General features: G+C 29.3%; 2 protein-coding genes across 2 annotated transcripts; one reads left to right on the forward strand and one right to left on the reverse strand.

Moving 5' to 3' along the window:
• Positions 1 to 289: 289 nt before the first annotated feature.
• LOC112689705 lies at positions 290 to 3,396 on the reverse strand. Its single transcript, XM_025563542.1, has 3 exons — positions 3,258 to 3,396; positions 523 to 1,039; positions 290 to 387 (listed from the first exon to the last, which is right to left on the reverse strand). The coding sequence occupies exons 1-2, from the start codon at positions 3,394 to 3,396 to the stop codon at positions 708 to 710; spliced, it is 471 nt and encodes a 156-aa protein (XP_025419327.1). The 3' UTR covers positions 290 to 387; positions 523 to 707.
• An 8,912-nt stretch (positions 3,397 to 12,308) lies between these two features.
• LOC112689528 (protein THEM6-like) lies at positions 12,309 to 14,461 on the forward strand. The gene has a single exon (XM_025563287.1). The coding sequence runs from the start codon at positions 12,850 to 12,852 to the stop codon at positions 13,507 to 13,509; it is 660 nt and encodes a 219-aa protein (XP_025419072.1). The 5' UTR covers positions 12,309 to 12,849; the 3' UTR covers positions 13,510 to 14,461.
• Positions 14,462 to 21,903: the final 7,442 nt, after the last annotated feature.

Below are 21,903 nucleotides of genomic sequence, written 5' to 3' on the forward strand. Positions count from 1 at the left end.
TATGGGTTCCAAGAGTGAAGTATTGGCTATTCAGTGTATGAGTTACGTGTGTATACTAAAATCAAATATATATAATAATAATAACTATATTTGGAACTTCCATGGAAAAATAAGAGATTAAGTTTAAAAATACCAAAGATATTTTTCCGACATGAAAATACAAGATGTCATACCCAGAAATAATAATTACTTATTAATAATACACGAATTATAATTATGAATACAAAATCTATACACATAAGAAAAAGTAGGATTAGTTACAGAATATATAATTCAAGAACGGCTGGACTGATTTTGATGATCTCTGATTTATTGGATTCGTTTTCTTCAAGCTCTTCATACAAGAATAAAAATAACTCTAATCTCAGCAAGAATTCAGACAATTATCTAGATAAGTAATTAGATAACATAGCGTTATTTATCTAGATAAGATAAAAGATGACAAAAAATCTATCTAGATAAGTCCCAACACTGATCATTGGGTTGTTCAGTGGAAATTGTAGATCTTATATGAGTATTTACCTGATTTTGAAAATTTTTGGATAATTTCTGTTTGGGGCTTGATTATAGGTATGATGTATTTGTTGATGTGGTTGATACATAGTCCAAGGTAAATATTGTAAATTAGTTTGTGGCATTATTTTATGCCGTAGAGGTTGATGCTGTGGTTGAAATATTAAAGAAGCTGACTGTGAATTAACTTGGGCTTAATTTATTACATTCATTAAATCCATTCTAACAGAACAACGTAAAGGCTTCGGTATTTGTTTTAAAGGTTTTAATAAAGACAACAAAAACATTCTATCGTCATCTTCTTCCATTTGTTGGTTTTGTTCTTGACGAAGTTGAATACTTTTATGTAATGCTTCTACAATTTCTTTTTCAACCGGATGCATTGCAATTTGTTTTCTTTTTTTCTTTGTTAGACCACTAGTTGCATTGTTATGTAATTCATCATTAGTTTCATTTGTAAAAGGGCTTTCAACTACGATTTCTTCATTTTCATCAGTATCTGGTGGTAATTTACGTAATTTTGTTTCTATAGATTAATTCTGAACTACTGGTGTTAGAAATAATAACTGGTTGTAATAAACGTAAGGGTTCGTGAAACTTTCAGACCCTGACTTTAGTTTTTTTACTTTGTTCAATTCTCTTGAAAAATAATCACGCAAACTTTTCCATTTTCGTTGTAAACTTAATCCTAAAAAATTGCAGATATTACCAAATTTTAAACATTTTAAATATTTTTAAAATTAGATTTTAATACAAATAATTTTAATTTAAATTAAATAAAAATTTATTTATTTTTCGTTTTTCATTTTCTTTATACCAGATATCTTTTACTGAATTACATCACAAATATCGTCTTGGAATCTCTACAATCAGTGGTTTTGTTGAGCAAGTTTGTGAACTTATATGGAAAAAATTAAGAGATATATGTATGCCACAACCATCGAAAGAAAATTGGCTTAATATAGCAAATGGATTTGAAACACATGCAAATTTTCCAAATTGTTTGGGGGCCGTAGATGGTAAGCACATACGATTAATAAAATCTATAGAAAGTGGATCGTTGTATTACAACTATAAACATTATTTTTCTGTTGTATTGCTTGCCATCTGTGACTCTAATTACTTATTCATATCTGTAGATACCGGTGCTTTTGGAAAAAATAGTGATTCATCTATTTTTAAAGATTTTTTATTTTATAAAAAACTTATAAATAATTCTTTAAATATTCCTGATCCAAAACCGATATCATCTATAGACCCAGAACCAATGGCATATGTTATTGTAGGAGATGAAGCATTTGGTTTATTAGAAAATATTATGCGTCCTTATGGGGAAATAATTTAACAATGAACAAGAGAATTTTTAACTATCGATTGTCAAGAGCTCGTCGCTATATTGAGTGTATATTTGGAATAATAACAAATAAATGGAGAATATTGCACTGACTTGGTAAGGTTTGACGGAAATCACCAGCGAAAACAAATGTTATGCCACCCATTAACTTATTATTACACCTTTCAGAAATCATTTTTGCATTAAATATCTACGACGAATTGGCTGAATAATGTTTTTTTTTTGTTTCTCTAACCATAAACCTATAAGAATAAAATTGCATGCAGGAGACAGTTTTTGTTCGATTTTGGTTATTTTTCTGTAAAATATTAATGTGATAACCGTCTTCGCCTCTAGTATACATCAATGGATATTGTAGTGCATCATAAGATCTATTCAATTCGGAAACTCGACTCAAGTGTCCACTCCGACCGTGCAGAACTATATCTCTGGGACCTTTATCTTCATTAACTAATAATACAGCTACTTCATCGATAGTAGGTGCATTATATTGATCTCTGTGTTCATCTTGAGAAACTCTGTCAGCATGAATAATTAACTTAAAGTTTTGCAACTCATCAAAAGATCTCGACTCCAGATTAGATCTGACGCTCTGTATGAGGTGATTATTTTCACGCAAAACTGTTTGCAATGATTCAATGAGACCTCTTTTTAAATTTGGAATCATATTTGTTCGAATAAATATTTGATCCGACTCTGACATAAAATATATTTGTAAAAATTTAGCATTATTTCCAATTTCGGGTAATAAACTACCTATTAAATGATGCATTTGACCCTGAATTTGAAAAGAGGGCATGAAGTTCCCTTCAGCTATTTCGTTTGCTCCAAACGATGTCATTTGAAACAGAGCATCTAGACCGTCTAGATTTATCAAAGAAATGTTTTGATAGAGGGTGAGAATTATCAATTAAACTTTTAATTAAGTCTGGAAGATCCTCAAATTGGTGTAAAACAACTTTACCGTCAGCGCAACAAAGTCCATGGGTTTCATCTTTCCATTTTTTTGCATGGCACTTAGGACATAATATAGTCATTCGTTCAATTTGAAGCGCTTTAATATTTAAATAATCAATCTCGGATTGATAATATAGGTACACGCACAATATAGGTACAATTGTTCTTAATTTTTTATGAACTTTTATGACTTTTTTACTGACAAAAGTGGTACTAAAACCTTCAGCAGAGTGTCGGCTTTCAGCCAAAAAAAATTTCAGCCAAATCGGTTCAGTAATTTTCTCGGTTAGCGCGGTCGAAGAAAAACCCTTACAATTTTATATATAGTATAGATAGATAGATAGATAGATAGATAATTATACTACCTATATTATATTATATTAATTACTCACCTATTTCCTTTTTTCATTTATATTACATTCATTATGAGTACTGAATATGTCCACCAACTCTTCCCAACTCTTCTTTTTTAAAATACGATTTGCATAATCTTCACTTGCAGAATTCCAAAAAGCAGGACGATTTTCTAATTCAAATATTAATTTTTCTGTATCGAAATTTCGGCTGTCCATTTTGTTAATCACAGTGCAGATACGTCTGGTCGCGCAACTGGTAGCCGATCAATTGAAAAGAACGCGCGTTTTTCATAAGAAATCATAAAAATGTTTTGGTGGCGCCACTTTATGTGATCACGCGTCCAGCTATTTTGGTCGTGACCGTCGCGACTGGTGGCCCCACCAATTTGTCACCACGTGTGAAAACCGTAATCTAGATCAGTATTTATTTTGGCCGCGCCACCATGGCCGCGTCACAATGTGGCGTCGTGTGAAAGGGCCCTAAATCTCAATGGGATTAGAAGTTTAATAAAAATTAAAAATAAATGTTTAGTTATACTAATTCTAAATACATATGAATGAGCTACTATATTTAATAATTATAATTTTATATTTTAAATAATTTATAATAAATTTAATTTAATACTTTAATAAAAGTATGTATTTATTAAATTATTTTAATAAACATTTACTGATGTTCAAATAAAAAATCATCCTCATTTTTTTCATATTTACACAATTAAACATCAACATTTGATCTTTTTGTTAAATAATTGATAATAATGTATTTGGTAGAATATTTAATTCATTGGTGATTTTTCACATTTAATAAACTGCACTATTTTCTATTCTTACTGTATTTAAAATACTATTTTTGTACTCAAGATAACGAAAAATTGATTAATTTTATATTGAGTAATCGAAAGTAATTGCTTTTGAGTAGTGCTAGTTTCAAAGGGATTGTGTACTTTGTGACAGTGTAATTTGAGATATCGAAAAATTTAACATATTGACGTTTGACATAAGAATATACCTTGGTATATTTATACATCTATATAAAACAATGAAATGTTGTTATTTATTTTATAATTTTCCGTTAGTTTTTCTAAAATATTTGGACAACTATTGAGAAATTCAAAAATGACCTTCAGATTGCATCAAGTTGTCGAATTATATTATCAGGAACCATTTTTAATTTTAGGTTTAAGAATGTACCTTCTGGTTGAAAATATGTTTATAGATAAAAAAAAAGTAATAAATATAATGGCAAATCCAGTATATTCAGAAATTATATACCTTTAACTTTTAACATATACTATATAAAAGCTATTTTACTGCACCAACAAAAATGTACCTAATACTAAAGAATAATTAATTGTTGTAGTATACATTAATCATACAAATATTTATAAGTTCAAATATTTTTCGACTAATTATGGAAATTTGCTTGGAATTTATACAAAGAAAAATTAAATAATATGAGATGTAATGAAAATCAACGATATATCTAAAAGAAATAATATTTAAAGCTCTCTTGTTATATTTTCAAAAATAATTTACTTATTATTTAATATTAACAGATGGGGACGTTTTTTTAGATTAAAAGAATAAAAATTTGATTATATAACTAAAAATGGTCATGTGATTTTTTTTAAACTACTGTATTTATATTATTAGTATATTCATATTCATGTAGTATAATATATTAATATACATCAAATATTATCTTATAAGTATTTATTGAAATGTTATTACAATGTGACATTTGTAGGACACATACATACACACTCACACTAATCGGATAACATTAGTGTATAATTACTGTTGCATTTTTAACTGACAAGATCCTTTAAGAAAGCGGTTCATATGGTTGATGATATATTTTTCACACAAATTTAAACGATCCCAATTGCTTAAAGCATTCGACTCGAGCAATAAAACAATCGGTGAGGTCTGTGATGTTATTGTATTTTACATGTTATTTTACAACGTTCGAGAAGAATCACTTAAATCTGAGTGACTTTGTTATACATAATTTGCCTTTCACAACAAAAAATAAATACCCAATTCAAGATAAACTGGTATCAGGCGATCAATAGTAGTGTAAAATTATGATTATTACGCCGATGTTCAATGTTAAAAAGAATAAGGAAGTAGTTTTTGAAACCTAAATAGATTTTAAATGGTTCAGCGTTTAAATATATGACTTGATATTATTCTCCTCCTCAATACTATATTTATTCAGCCGAAAAATATTTGAGTACGCATACTCTGTAATAATTGGTTTGCTATTAATTATAGTACATTTACGTACCAAGTCGCGATAATATCAAAGCTATGTGGTTACTGCATAAATATAAACAGCCATAGGTACCTACTAAATATCGTTCAATGGTGATCTAAACAAAAAAAATATAATATAGGTTACTCACCCTATTACCGTCAGCTTATTTCTAGAATCTAGGATTAAATTTGATATGTTTTAAATCCGTTAGGATATCTTCTTATATACCGTATTACAGCTATTTGTTATTTTAATAGGAAACATTTAAGAATACGACAGTTAAAAAAATTTTTTTATATAAAAAAAAAAAATTCTACTTTTATAATTTGATACTTGAACAAGTAAAATTGACTTTCTCATCACTACTAGTTTGCAAGGCTGGGCAAGTGATTTTTTTTTTTTTGACTCAGTTAAGTTAATTGAGTTCATATCCAATTAAGTTAATTCATATGAGAATTACATCAATTAAGTTAAACATTTAGTTAAAAAATATCGTTAACTTAACTTCAATTAATACCTAAGTTAAGAAAATTACAAAAAAAAAAAAAATTACATTAAAAGCTCATATAAGTAAATACGATCGTATATATATATATATTTATTTCGTTCTTCAACCGCTTCCAAGCCAAGACCAATAAAATTATCACTTTCGGATCAAAAAGAAGTTTTCTCCATATTTGCGGCTCAGAATAAACTGAAGACACATCAAGTATGGACTAATCTTCGTTTCTCCTCGGACAGAACTAAAGCCCAACGAGACTTTATGATCCAGTTACGGAATGAACTCCTTCGCCGCAGAGAAAATGGTGAACCAGATTTAATAATTAAATATGTTAAGGGTACTCCTACCATTATAAATTCAAAAAATGTATAAAAGTCCCCAGTGCACAGTTTGATATCTATTATCAAAATGTCAGGGGTCTTAATACCAAAATTAATCTTTTAAATACTAATATTCCTATTTCTGATTTTCATGCAATTCTTTTCTCTGAAACATGGTTACTTGTGATCTTAATTCCTCTGAACTTGGATTCTTTAATTATTCCATATATAGATGTGACAGATCTAGTAACACAAGCTGTTTATCCAGAGGCGGTGGCGTCTTAATAGCTATCAAAAATAAATTTTTCTCAACAAAACTAAATATAGATACAGGTTCATTAGAGTTGATTTTTGTTTTAATTAAAGTTAATAACAGAGAAAAAATAATTCTTAATTGTGTCTATTTCCCCCCAAATTCTGATTCCACTCTTTATCAATCATATTTTAATATTATTGAGGATGTAATTTTATTATATCCTAATACAGATTTGCTACTTTTCGGAGATTTTAATCTGCCCCAATTAAATAAAGCTATGTTAAACCCAAATATTAACCTTGCTTCATCGGAATCTATATTTCTTCAAAACATTTCTTTGCTCAATCTCTTCCAAATTAATTCTATTCTTAACAACAATAACTCTATGCTCGATCTCATTCTATCTAATTCACCATCTTCTAATGTTTCCTTACATAATGACCCAATTGTTCCAATAGACGCTTACCACCCTCCTTTATACATAAATTATTTGTTTGATAAATCGTTTTCTACTCTTACTTTTTCTAAAACATCCTATGATTGGAAGAAATGTGATTTTAATTTCATCCTCTCATTTTTAGGTTTCATTGACTGGTCTTCTATTTTCAATAATTATAAGGATATTTCTTCAATGTTACAGGAATTTTATTCCATTTTATTTACAGCTATAGATTCTTTCACACCAAAAAAGAAAATTTTTTCGTCATAATTTCCTATCTGGTACTCAAAAGAATTATAATCTTTAATTAAACAAAAAAAATTACTGCATGTTATATATAAAATGTCTAAATCTAATTTTGATTACATACAATTCTCTTCTATCCGATCCCTTTGCAAGCAACGTAGTAAAACAGACTATGCGTGCTATTTAAATAAAATTCAATCTTCTCTAAAATCTAATCCTAAACAATTTTGGTCCTTTATAAAAAATTTAAAATCTTCTTCAGGTCTACCGAATTCTCTATCCCTTAATAATGAAATAGCTGATAACGGTCAAGATATAGTAAATTTATTTAGTCGTTATTTTGCCTCTACCTATAAAAAAGTAAAAGCTCCTTCTCTTTCCACTCCTGTCATAAAATCTTTTCAATCAATAAATAATTTTGACATAAACCTTTTTGATGTCTTCAATGAACTAGACACTTTAAATTATAAAACCCCTACTGGGCCTGATGGCATTAACCCGTTATTTTTATATACTTGTAGATTCGTTCTTTCTGCTCCCATAATTTTTCTTTTTAACACCTCCCTTAACACGAATTGCTTCCCATCAAGTTGGAAAAGCACATTCATTAATCCTATTTTGAAAAATGGCGATAAATCTATTATTTCAAACTATCGTCCTATATCTATTATTTCTATCCTACCTAAAATATTCTCTAAAATTGTCAATTCTAAAATCTCTCCTCTCCTGAATAATGTCCTGGTTCCTCAGCAACATGGCTTCCGTAAAAAAAAATCTACAATTACCAACTTAATCACATATAAACATTTTCTCTTAAATTCTTTTTCAATTAATCAACAAACGGATGTTTTCTATACAGATTTCGAAAAGGCGTTCGACAGAATTAATCATTCACTTTTAATAAATAAACTTAAAACAATTGGTTTTGCTGATCCGCTATTAGCCTGGCTAAATTCTTTTTTAATCAATATATCACAGTTTGTCAAATACAAAAATTTTATTTCTGATCCTATTCCAGTTATTTCAGGTGTCCCCCAGGGTGACCACCTCTCACCTCTTCTGTTTAATTTATTTAATTTATATTAATTTAATTAATTTAATTAATTTATATTAATGATATTGTTTTAGCCTTAAATTATTCAAATATTCTTCTCTTCGCTGATGATGCAAAAATTTTTAAATTAATAAACTGTCAAAATGATTCACTTCTCTTACAAAAAGATTTAGATAATATTAACCTTTGGTGTAAATCTAATGGAATGTTGATTAATTTAAATAAATGCCACTCTATATTCTTTTCTATGAAACACAATCCTATACTTGTTAATTATAAACTTGATAATCATTCAATAAATCGTACATCTAATATTAAAGACCTTGGTGTAATTTTTGACTCAAAACTCCTGTTTAATTTACATATTTTCAAAAAAAAAAAAAATCTTTAGCTGTCTTTGGTATGATTAAAAGAAACTGTTTACATTTTAATGATCCCAGTACCTTTAAAAGTCTGTACTCATATCTTATCCGTCCTCATCTTGAATATGCGTCTATAATATGGGAAACATGGACTTTATCTCATTGTAAGCAGATTGAAGAAGTGAAAAATAAATTTTTAAGATATATTTCATATAAATGCAATATAATTAGACTGCTTCACTCTGGTTATGATATTCTTCTCAATAAATTAAATTTAAAAACATTAAAAGATAGAAGACAAAATTCCTACTCTATATTCCTTAATAAATTACTAAATAACGAAATCGACGACTCCTTCATCCTTAGTTTTATATCATTCAAAATTAACAATCATAATATTCGAAACAAAGATCTTTTTTTTATTCCACATTATTCTAAAAATTACATGTCACATTCACCAATTAATATATTATTATCTGCCGGGAATACCTTAAATAGCAATATTGTATTTCTGTAATTCTATCTATACCGATATCTATTTATTATTATATATTATATTATTTTATTTTAAAAATGTTACTTTAAACAACACTGTAATTTTTCATTAGTATCATATTATCACCAAAGTTGACACTATTATTTTATATTATCATTTTTTTTTTTTGTTATCATTGTTATTTTATTATTTCTTTCTTAGAAATCTATAATACTATTATATTTTAAATATTAAGCATCAATTTGTTATTTGGGCTAACGCCTGTTACTATTGTTATAAATAAAAAAAATAAATAAAAAAATAAAATATATATATATATATATTAACAATTTACAGCAGATCTTAGTTATCATTACTGGTAATGAAAAAATAGAAAAATCTTACCTATATAAAAATATTTTTTATTGAACTCTAATTTAAGTAAAAAAATATACAATTTCTTTATTGGGATTATTTTTGATTATTTTTAAGTATCGGTTATCAAATATAAAATTTACGGTAGTTTATGTATGGTTTGTTTTTTTATTAATTTTTCATACAAATCATAAATAATAAATATAATTAAATTTTGCATTGAAATTTTAACATTTTTATATTGCAATTTTGATACACTTTCATTGCAATTTCGGCATATTTTTAATGCAATTTTAAAATATTTTTAACGCACTTATATTTGATCTTTATTTATAAATTATATTTATGTCTTACCAACTGACAAGCCTGCATTTATTAACACCATAATAAGGAATTTTGTTAACAACGAATTTAAAATTCATGACAAAAAGATAATTCATTAATATATTCCGCTCCCACAGTTTTCTTTAAATCAATTAAAATTGTACGACGAAATAGTAAATAAAATATAAGCTAAAACAATATTATATATCTGACTAAACACAGTATATTGAATTCTTAGATACAAACTACACTATATAATTATAAAATCCAATTAAAAGTGTTTCATATGTTATGTATGTTAAATAAAATACCGATTTTTTCACTTATAATACAATGGCAAGTATAATTAGGTACTGACTATGAAAAATTAAGATCAATTGGGAAAACATTTAAAAAAAAAAAAATTTATTTTTCTATAACCTTATTTTTTCGCATGTTAATTAAGTTAATTATTATAATCATAATGAAGATCATGATTATAATAATTAAATTTACCAAAAAGAACTCCTTACGTTAATAAAATATAAATAAAAACATTCTCTAGCTGAAACAAAATTTGCACCATGTTCTTAAATTTAAAAATTAAGGCGCAACATTAACGGCTTTAAATATGATCGAAAAATAAATACATTTTATTTATTATTTTATAGCTGAATTCATGAATTATACCTATCATACTTTTATTGAAAATACTGCTGGAAAATCCTTGCCGGAAATCTATGAAGAATTTTACTAAAATAATTGTAATTAAAAAGCAATAATTGAATCATAAATGTTATCTGTAATTTACTTGGTAGTTCCTTGTATTTCTCAATAGGTCTCGCATGTTTGATAAATAATTTGTCTTACTAATAAATCGTATATATAACATTCGTGTAAACAGTGGTGTCATTTTAGTTTTTTTTAGAGTAGGACAGTCATATTCTTATTAAATTGCCTACTCGGCGGCTCATTTTATCAAAGAACCGATTAACGTGGGGGGACAGAAATGTCGAACCAGTCTAAAAATGTAATGACTTGTACTTTATACAAATAAAGTAATTAAATAAATTAGTGAATTCAATTAATGATTAAGTATCCGTATAGCATACGTCTTAGTTTTCTGATTTACAATGTCAGTGACCTTATAAAATACGTATTTATGTTTTGATAATGTGTTGACTTTGAAATAGCTAAACTAAGCACATAATCAAATGACGCCTCTGCGTGTAAAATAGTATGTATACTTCAACTATGAAAAATATTTTATGTAAAAGAAAAATATACAGTTTTATATATTCTATAGGTGATAAAATATCGTCTGTTATTGTAATAAATCGGTCAGTGCGATCAGACATCCTTTGAGGATAATGTAATATTGCGTGATATTACTATCGAACTGATAGATAGTAAGATTGCAGCGAGTTTTTATCGATTATGAAACTATCGAACTGATGATTAGTCGTCCAACGACATTTTATACATATTATTATAACCGGTTGCTAAATAGATTGGAAATCTCTCCGTCGTTTTTCTCAGGAGTAGGGAAACGTAATGACCTCAAGACAGACTAGGCTGTATTTATTATTTTTACACAAACAGTAGTTGTTTGATAGAGAGATAATAAAACACTTATTAAAACATTATTTTTGTTACGGCAACAGCGTTGATGAATGTGCAACTTTAGAAGAGATCACATAAAAAATGTATCTATATAATGTATATAAATCATCAAAATATATATATTATGTACAGTGGTGTTACTATTGTTTCGTTATGTGGTGAGGGGAGTAAGACAATATACATTTTTAATTAAAACCTAAACATTTTTTGTTGCTTTTACCTTGAATCAACTATTGAACAGTTTGCAAATTCCTAACTTGTTTAGGAATACATTTTCTTGATTTTCTTATGAGCTGATACCAACAACATTTTAAATTCCTAGTTAAAATTTCAAATTTTTCAATTAATAATAATTTGAACATGTTTTGCTATACTCACACTGGTTATACGTAATATATATATTTTGTTCTTTGAACAATTCACGACACGAAATAATGTTAATTATCTGCAGTTGATCTCAAAGGATTCTATAAAACGCATTCGAGAGCAACGCATGATAAAAAAAAAAAAATCACGTATTGAAAACAGAGATTCTCTTCTTTAGATGAATTAAAGCGTTGTAAAATGTAAAATTCACGGGCCAGTGATATTTGGTTTTCCAGTGGGGGAACTCGGAGGTCCGAATTGCATTTGTTCATTGCGATACTTGTTAACGTATGGAGTGGAAAAATCGAATTGCGAAACGTGGTCTGGTGTGGCCGTCGGTTCCGATAGTGTCGCGTAGAGCAACGAATGAATTAAGCACGGGGTAAAAACCGCGGGTGGGGGAAATCACCGACGCGGTATCATGAGAACAACTGCAATGCGAACGGGGGGGTAATTTTGTTACGCTTCGAATCCACCGGCGGCGATCACGCGACAGGTCCCTCGACCGCGACCACCACCACCGTCGGCCGGACGACATCGTGTCTGAACGTTCAGCGGCAATCTGCGACCGACGCACACGCCCAGTCATACCGTACACAGCGACCGAAGCGACCGAATATTACGCACACACGCGCGCTCGCGCCAGAAACAGCTCTATAGTATATTTACGTATATATAATTTTAAAATTACGCATAGAGACGGGACGCGACTTATTGTATTTTTATTTTATATTTTGTTTAGAAGGAAACAGTATTGTTTACGAATATCGATTTATTAGTAACTATAATTGTTCAATAGCTTGTACGCGCGCGTGTTCCGCAGCGTAGACGGGTACAGTTACGGCCGACGTGCAATCCATCGCGCTCAGCGTTCGCTACATTCGCTGCGACGTTTACGTTTACAATCGGCAGTGCAGATTTTCGGATCGAATTTTTGCGGCGACGCGTCACCACGGTTAATCGTCCGGAAGCGGTGCAGGAAATAAAAACCGAAACGCGCATCGGAAATACGGAAATACGGAACGCGGGACATCGATAGTAAGAGTAATAACAGAAGATTGGTGACGGTCGACGGGATAACAACGATGTTGGACGTTTTGCTCGCGTGTGACTCATATACGGCTGCGGTAACGGTGCTGCTGGTGCTCGTGCTGCTGTACTGGGTGTTCGAGGTGCACTACTTCGCGCGCACATTCTGGTGCGCGGCCACGTGCCGGCTGTTCAAGAAGTATGTGCACGTGCTGGACACCACGTCGTACTCGTCGGCGTGTCTGACCACAGACGTGGACTTCCTGCTGTTCCATATGAACAACTCGCGGTACCTGCGTGAGGTGGACTTCGCGCGCACCGAGTTCTACACACGTACCGGCCTGTGGCGGGCGATTCGCGACAAGGGTGGGTTGCCGGTGCAGGGCGGCACCACCATCAGGTACCGGAAGTTTATCCGCACATTCAGCATGTACAGCATCTCGTCCCGGATCGTGTACTGGGACAAGGACTCGGTGTACATGGAGCACCGGTTCGTGAGCAGGGGCGACGATTTTGTCAACGCGATCGTGCACTGCCGCCAGCGGGTGATCAACTGCGACGTGGAGCAGCTGATGGGTGAGCTGCTGGCCAAGCACGCCAAGGAAAACCCCGGGAACCAGGAGGCACCGCGGCTCAAGCCCGAGTGTCCGTTGGAGATACATCACTGGATGCAGGCTAACTTGGTGTCCAGCGCCAACCTGCGCAACGGCAACTGACCGACGTCCGCCGCCGCTTTCGGTCTTATTCCGGCCGTTCCGGCTGCTCTCCTATCGCCACGCAATGCGGTACATTCGCGTTCTCGACTGAATTTCACATCACGCGCGCGTACCTCCATTCAAGGGTCATAGCATTGTTCCATCGACCATTTATTATCAATTGTATTATTATTATTATTATCATTATGTTGCATTCGTTTGTCAATTTTCGTTTATTTATTTTTTCACATTTAATTTATTTATTATTTTATCGGTCGCGTACGGCGTGGGATTTTTCGTGTACCCATGACACCGTTTGTCCGCGTATTTCATCAATGTTTGCCCTTAGCCTTTCGCCCTTTTGTCCTGATTTTTGCGGGGACCATGCTCGAAACGTTGTTTACAACGGTCGATCGGTTTCAAAACTTCAAACCGCGTGTTATTCGTCATTCATATTGCAATCGTGTTTATCATCGTGGTCCGTTAAATTCTAGTCATTACAACGGTGTTTCCCATACGGTGTCCTAAAACACTGGTATGCGGAAATATCACCAAAACGATTCCGCGTACGTTAAAGTTATTAAAGTTATTATACATCGTAACGAGGATCCAATTGTTTTTTAATAATATGTACGTTAGCATGGACTTGCGTGTACGACGCAAGTACTGATACGTCCCCGTGGTAAACAATAACTAACAGTAGGAAGGAGGCTTAGACGACTAACAGATATTGATCTTCTCGAATATTGTGATATTGTATATTATATTTGATTTGTATGTACCTATGTAAATATATATGTGTTATTATTTTGGACTTTTCGGTGAAAAAGAATGAGACGTACGTGCTCAGTACTGTTTTGCCGAAGCGTTGACACGCTACACGAATCGCTGTTTACTGTTTGACGGCGACAAGTGAATTTGATAAGTGTAAACTGTTACAGTATTATAACATGTGATTTTTTACGCTCGAAAATTGTGATTCTTTTTACCCTAATTGTTTTCGTCTTCTCCTGTTCAACGATAATAATAACATTTCTCGTTATGCGACTATGCTCATCGTGCGCACAAGCACGGCGTATTCCTTCCAACCGAAAAACAGAGGATTTATACAAATCCGCAATGTAATATATTTTCCATTTCAAGGCAACATTCGATTTTATAGGTTTCACTTAGCATCCGATATTGATGCATTACCGTACAATATACTACGATGTAATAACAAGACGCATCTACATATTGTAAAATGTAGTACTATTCTCAAGTGATGATATTAAATGCCGATAAAGTTTATAAAACTATATAGTTATAACGAGTAATATTATTAAACATGAGCATTTATCACTGATCAGCAGACGGTTTCCGTTATAATCAAAAGTCAAAACGATTTGCGGCTAGCAGGTTTAAAGAATTTTTTTCGCCATAAATTATCGATTTTTTTCTTTTTAGATCAAGGACTACTATGTGTCACATTCCACAACCGGATACTTATTTTGTTGCAACACGGTGTGTGGTGCGAATTAGAAAATTCAACGGTATTAGTGTTATGTATGCAACTAAGGACATTATATTTCTTTGTTCAATCTGCAGTAGTTTCAGATTGTGTACGCGTTCAAACGTTCTGAAAATTAAGGTTCTGTTGTATAAATTTCAAGAACAAAATATACCGAACAGTTTGTCGAAAGTGAATGATTATAATAATAAGATCATGACCAACAACGCCGTAGTCGGTGTCTTTGTTCGAAATGTTACGTTTACATTTTGGTCAAACAATATGCATTGGAACGTTCGGTTTTTACGCAAAAATTTGACAATATCTTCCACAGCTCGCAATACGATACAGTAATTTATCGATATCGATGTAGAACGGCTTTTCCACGATGGATTACATGTACTTACATCGGTGTTAAAGAGGTAGATGGTACATCGTATGTATGCGTGGCACCAGATATATTTTTGGATGATCCAAACGATTTTATTTTTCAAAAAATAATAATATTTTCTTAGTTTATTTCTTTGGCAATATTATTACACAGTAAGAACACATACAACTTATGTTTACACAAATCATGTTCAACAGCTACTCCGAGATAATCCTCTACGGTGGTTGACCCTGATGAGTGGTTTAAAATTTCACCAGTAAAATAAAATAAATAATAATAAAAAAAAAAAAGAATCGTATGAAAATATGACGTTTATTATTGTTATCATTTTATTATAGGAATTCTTTGTAGGTATACCGTATGTCGAACGTGGTGAACACACCTTGGCCTACAATGTGAACAAAACCGGTTACATCGCAAAACACGTAATAATATTATATTTTTCAATCTGACCCTATTATACTCTATATATAAATCGTATGTGCGTATACTCTTACTTTCAAGCAAAACCTCTGCATTTGGCATGATAAACGGTTATTGAATATACAAAATGTATAATACTGGTTTTACCGGTAAATCGTACTTGTACTGTTGTATATGTCTCTTAACTTTGTATTTCATTATACATGTATGACATAAACCAACGGTTCTCAAACTTTTTTTTTCGCGCACCACTTGAGTATATTATCAGTCAGTCACGTACTACTAATGATTAACAATAGAACCATATAAACGTAATATATTTAAATACATTTATTTTAAATAAATAGGGAGTAAAATAATACAATAAAATTATTATTTATTTACTAATATAAATTAATTAGTATTTTTAAATTAATATATCAATTAAATATCAAATTTTTATTTTCTGTTCTACCACCATGCGGCCGTCCGCGTACTACAGTTTGAGAACCGTTGATGTAAACAGTTACATGAACGACTGTATTGGTTTAAGAAATATATTTATTTTAGATTTTGAGTGAAATAAGGAATGTGTATTTAATATACGAGTAGTAATAATTCGTTTCCAATAATTAGGTAAAATTTCCTTAGCGTTTCTATGCTTCTATGCAATGTACCATACTTAATGATTATATGTGAAATACGAGTATCTAAGTTCAATAATATATTTGGTGCATTGTCATAATCAATGCAATCAGTTACACAAGCTATTTGATAACGTACGATGTGTATAATGTTTATGGTAAAACGGTTTTATTACAGTGATTTCCGGCACAAGTACTTTAAAAATGGTTTAATTTCACTTCAATAGTCGTTTAGAAAACATTTATTAACAGTATACAATTTAAAGATCGTGCTAAAGGAAGGATTTTGTAGAATTCCGGTTAGAAGTAAAACTTAATATACAGTTTAATGTTGTTGATCTTAAGTTTTTTTTTTCGTTAACGTGCATATTTAGTGTGTATACGAGTTAAAATGTGAAAATTCCTCAAGAGAAATAAATATTTCTAACAAATCATAAAAATAAATGCATTTATAGCGTAACTTTAAAAACAAAATACGTTAAGTAATAAAAGTTTACTTTACATCATAATTTGTTATATTATGTGTAATATGTTTTGGTGAATACTATTCCAATAAGATCAATATCAAATATGACCAAATACTTGAAATCAAAGTTTAAAGATTGTTAAGATAATTATTATTTGCATAAATACTATCGATTTCGGCACCAGATGGTGCAAATAAAATAATCATCGGAGAAGAATTTTTTCCCGATATTACAACGTTGCGTTTAAATGTTTCATGCATAAATCATTTGCAGAGTTTAATGATGACAGTGAACTACCACAGCGTATATTTTTTAATTGGAAGCGGGAAAATACTATTTTATGCATAAAATTATTGAAGCGTTGAATAATACCGTAATTTGTTATTATCATTGTTTATCATTATTTGTATCTGAAAAAACACATAGTATTTAATTTATGCCGTCATGCAGTCATTTTAATTGTAGGCAAATACACCAGTAAACCTTTTAAACCCATGTGTGTAGAGAAGTACTAGTCGTAACCATAATATTATACTTCTTACCGGCAGCGGAATCTGTGACCGATTTCAATGAAGTGACAAGAATCGCGACGTATCAGTCTTCCGTTGGATTTTAGGGCATCATAGTTGATGCAGTTTAATAATATTTTATCTGTCAAACGGTAATAATTCGTTGGCTCTACAACATCGTTTATCGAACGATCAATATACTAAGCAATTCTAGCGTAATTTTTACGGCTCGTTCTGGCCCCGATACTACAAGTATATTATTGCACTTCGTTGGCCGATATTCAATTGAGTTTTAGTCTCTCAAATGTGTCTGGCATTGGTGTTTTGAAATTCTAATCTGACCTTGACATTGTACAAACTATCGGGTTTACTTAGAAAACCTCAAATAGATTTCTTAACGACCCTGATAAGGGTTACATGTTCTAATGGAATTAATCGTTGTGTTTATAGCAAATAATTGATAAATAGCTTAAATTATAGATATTTTATTATTCAAATCGTTAATCATATAGATATTTTTATAAAAATGGTAAATTGTGCGGATGAAATCAACATGTCATTGGAATACCTATATATTTAGACAACCTTCCAAACTAAACTAACCACATGTATGCATTTAAAAGCACCAAATATTTTAAGTTATTACTAAAATACGTGATAATTTATGTCTCGCACATTGACCTAGAAATATATTCTAATAAAGGTGTATGCGTAAGCGGATAATATTTATCAAAAAATTTGACATGCATAGTATATTATGTATAATGTATATGTACCGGATTTTTCCGATGTAAGTTCTAGTTGATAACATTTTTTCGTAATAGTGTTGATTAATTATTTAAGTACACATATTTACAAGACGTTTTTCAAATTTTAAATATGATAAACGCGTGTGGACCGACAGAAAAATGAATTCATTAATATTACGTACTACTATAGCATAATTATTAATATAGAACAAAACCTAAACAATGGATACTGGATTGAACTTCTATATGACTTCTATGTGCTTTGTACAATTTATATAAATTTGAAGTATCCCTTGAAATGTATCTGATTAAATTAAAGAGTGGGTATTTGATTTAAATTACTATTTGTAGTTAATATAAATATTGAGTTATATTTTGATTATTATAAGTATATACCTCATCGAAGCATATTTTTAATTATACAAAGTATGAACTATTCACAAATGTATAATTTTAGTTGTCTTTTATTTTATTTATCAAGTAATTTTAATATAATTATTTGAAATATTTGTAGTTTATTTAATTTTCCAAGTATTTTTGAACTCTTCTGAATTCGTTAAAAATGAAAATGATTGAAAATTCTATTACGTATAATTGATAGTTGGAAAACTTTAAATAATTTAAAAAAAATTGTTGAAGAGTAGAAAGTTAAAACTCAAAGATAAAAATGTATATTTTATAAACTCCATAATATAAATAAAAGATTCTCATAAAAATGTTCTATATTCTTGAAAATATCAATGTTTTAAAAATAAAAGTATATTGTGCTTTTTGGTTGTATTGGTTATTGTTGAACAGAGAATAAAGAACTTTTCTTAAATTTAAATTCTTGGACTTGGATTTGTAGTATCAATAACACAGTTATTGACATTTTCTATATTTAAAACTACCACCAGTCTATATTTTAATAATATTATGTAAATATGTATATGAATATTTGAATTAGGGTTAAACTATTATTCTATAAAAAAAAAAAAAATCCACTTTATATAGAAATAAATATGATTCAAACACATAAAAAACCCAACTTTTTTGTCATACAAATTTTATAAATAATAAGTTTCAAAATAAAACGAATAATGCTATAAAAATTATCTAATATTATGTGAAATTAATAATATTTTATTCACAATTAATAATTTAATAAACATCTTATAATAATAACAATGATAATTATTAATTCGAACAATAATGTTGCTAATAGCTAATATAATAACTATTAAATTTATTTATATGTTTAATTAGTAAGTGTAATTTGTTCTAAAATTGATTACAGTCTATAAAATATTTTGTTGAAAAAAATAAAAACAAAACACATTAATATGTTGATTGCTGGAAGTAAGTTAAATAAGATATAATTTACATTATGATTTACTCAAGCACATTTGATGTACATTTTTACTGATATCGTATAGTTAATAAAATAAAGAAATAATTTGTTGATTATAAATTCTAGAACAAGGTATGATTTTTATGACACAAAAGTTTCATAACATCAGGTATATGAGTAGTTATAAAGGTTATGTATGAACATTACGAATAATTCATTAACTTTATGTTATTAAAAAATGTATGCTATTGGTGTTTGTGTGTTTATCATATTTTTGTGGTATTTATTAATAGCCAATATTATAAAAACACAAAATGATAATATGTTTTCTTTTAAATTACAAAAAAAATTAAAAATTGAAAACATTAATTGAAAAATTATTTGAAAATTGAATATTATTTTATGGTTTGTACTCGTATTACATACTTTATTTCGAAAAATACTTATTCAACATTTTTATACATTATAAAATGAGAACTATATTTTAGCTAAATAATACATACTATAATTCCTGTTAAAATCATAATTTTTTCAAATGGCACATATCATCAGAATATACTCATCAGTTGATTTGAGTTAATTGGGAGAGATTTCCATTCGAAAACTTTCAATATAAACTGTTTCTTTTATAAAACATTCTAAAATCTATAGAGATACGAATACAATTTATCCTTCTTTCCCTATTTTGAAATTCTAATAAGATTAATATTTATATATGAATAATATAAGTCGACTATTGTTCTAGTTTATTTCTGAGACTGAATCGGGTAGTGTGGATAAAGAAATTATGTTGTAAGGGCTTTTTAATATTTTATCTACAGTTAAAGATTTAAGATTATTGTGGAAATTAATAACTTTGGCAAGAAACTTAAGTGTAAATATAATGACGTTAATTAAATATTTCAATTTATATAGAAAAACTCGCTCACATGATAAACGATTTATTAAATTAACGTTGTACATTATGTTCAAGAATACAAATAATATAAAATATCCATAACGAGTTATTCGATTTTATCTTTATTTAGTTTTATTATTTTTTGTTTAGTCATGATTTAAATGTGGTTTGCATTTTAGTAATATGAATATTTTTATTTTAAATTACGTTAAAATAAAATATGCATGCATGTAGGATAGCTACTGGTAATTTTAATCAATTCATCATTCATTTTAAAAATCAGTATCACCGTTTAGTAATATTTAATGAAAATTAGGATTAAAAGTACATATACTTGAATGCGTGAATGACAAGATTCCGATTTTTTTAAAAAAATAATATCCCATGATATCTATAATGTCTTCAAAGTCATTCTATTAATAAAATACAACGGAAATAGAAATTATTCATTTTGCCCTGATACAGTACTAGAGAGATACTTTTAGAGAATAGCAAAATAATATGATATTTATAAAACTATCTTAATATCACATTGTTATCTCATAAATTACATATTTGCATATTGCAACGCTAGTAAAAAAGTTATAATAGTTATTATTTTCATTCGCATATTAAAGATGGTGAACTTGGATAGACCGGACAAGAAATAATAGAAAACGATACGTGTTTATTATGTAAGTACATATTAATGAATAAAGAATTGGAAAAAAAAAAAAAAAAGTATGAATGATTGTTAAAGAAACGTTTAGTTTATAGTTGGTGAACGTTGTTACGAAACTGATGAAAGCAACGGTCTTAATATAATAATATAAATGCAATATCGCTACGCTATCCATTATCTAAGATAAAAAACAGTATATCAAATAATATGAATAGTTTTCTTCAATGAATATAATGGACATAATTTTATTTTTAAAAGTCAAAACAATTCGTTAAAACTACATCAAAAAATGTGTTGCTAAGATTCTTAATACATATTTAAATATTATAAGAACTTTTTTAGTTGTGAAATTCAGTCATTTTTTTTTATTTCTGCGTATTTAGTATTTATAAAACCACCAATTACTCCTAAAATTAAATAATTTTAATATCAAATTTAAAAAAAAGGGTAATTTGGAGTTATTTAAAATAAAACACACGTATAATATTAATTTAAGATCATAAAATCTTTATAATAAAAAAAAAATAAAATCAATTTATAAAAATACTTGCTAGACGTTGTCGTGTCTTAATTATGTATATTGAATTCGAATTGGTATAATTAATAAAAAAATTATTTAAAAAGAAGTGTTTATTATTCTAATGCTTTATGATATACAACATTTTTAGTTTTTTTTCCTGCGCGTATATAAATAGATTTGTTGTTATTCCGACACGGGAACAGGCTATATATAACTGGCCATGTGAAAAACATAGATTTTCAAGATTGATGCCACAAAAACTTAGCGACTGCCCTTGAGATTTATTTATCGACATCGCAAATTCTAGCCGCACTGGAAATTGCAACCGTTTAAAATCAAATGGAATGTCGTTCGA

This window comes from Sipha flava, unplaced genomic scaffold, assembly GCF_003268045.1.
Source record: "Sipha flava isolate LNK unplaced genomic scaffold, YSA_version1 112_pilon_pilon, whole genome shotgun sequence".
Classification (NCBI taxonomy): Eukaryota; Metazoa; Arthropoda; class Insecta; order Hemiptera; family Aphididae; genus Sipha; species Sipha flava.

Coding starts and splice junctions, on each gene's coding strand:
- LOC112689705 (XM_025563542.1), bottom strand. CDS start 3,396: ATGGACAGCCGAAATTTCGATACAGAAAAATTAATATTTGAATTAGAA. Junction 1,040..3,257: donor AGAGTTGGTGGACATATTCA/GTACTCATAATG, acceptor ATTAATCTATAG/AAACAAAATTACGTAAATTA.
- LOC112689528 (XM_025563287.1), top strand. CDS start 12,850: ATGTTGGACGTTTTGCTCGCGTGTGACTCATATACGGCTGCGGTAACG.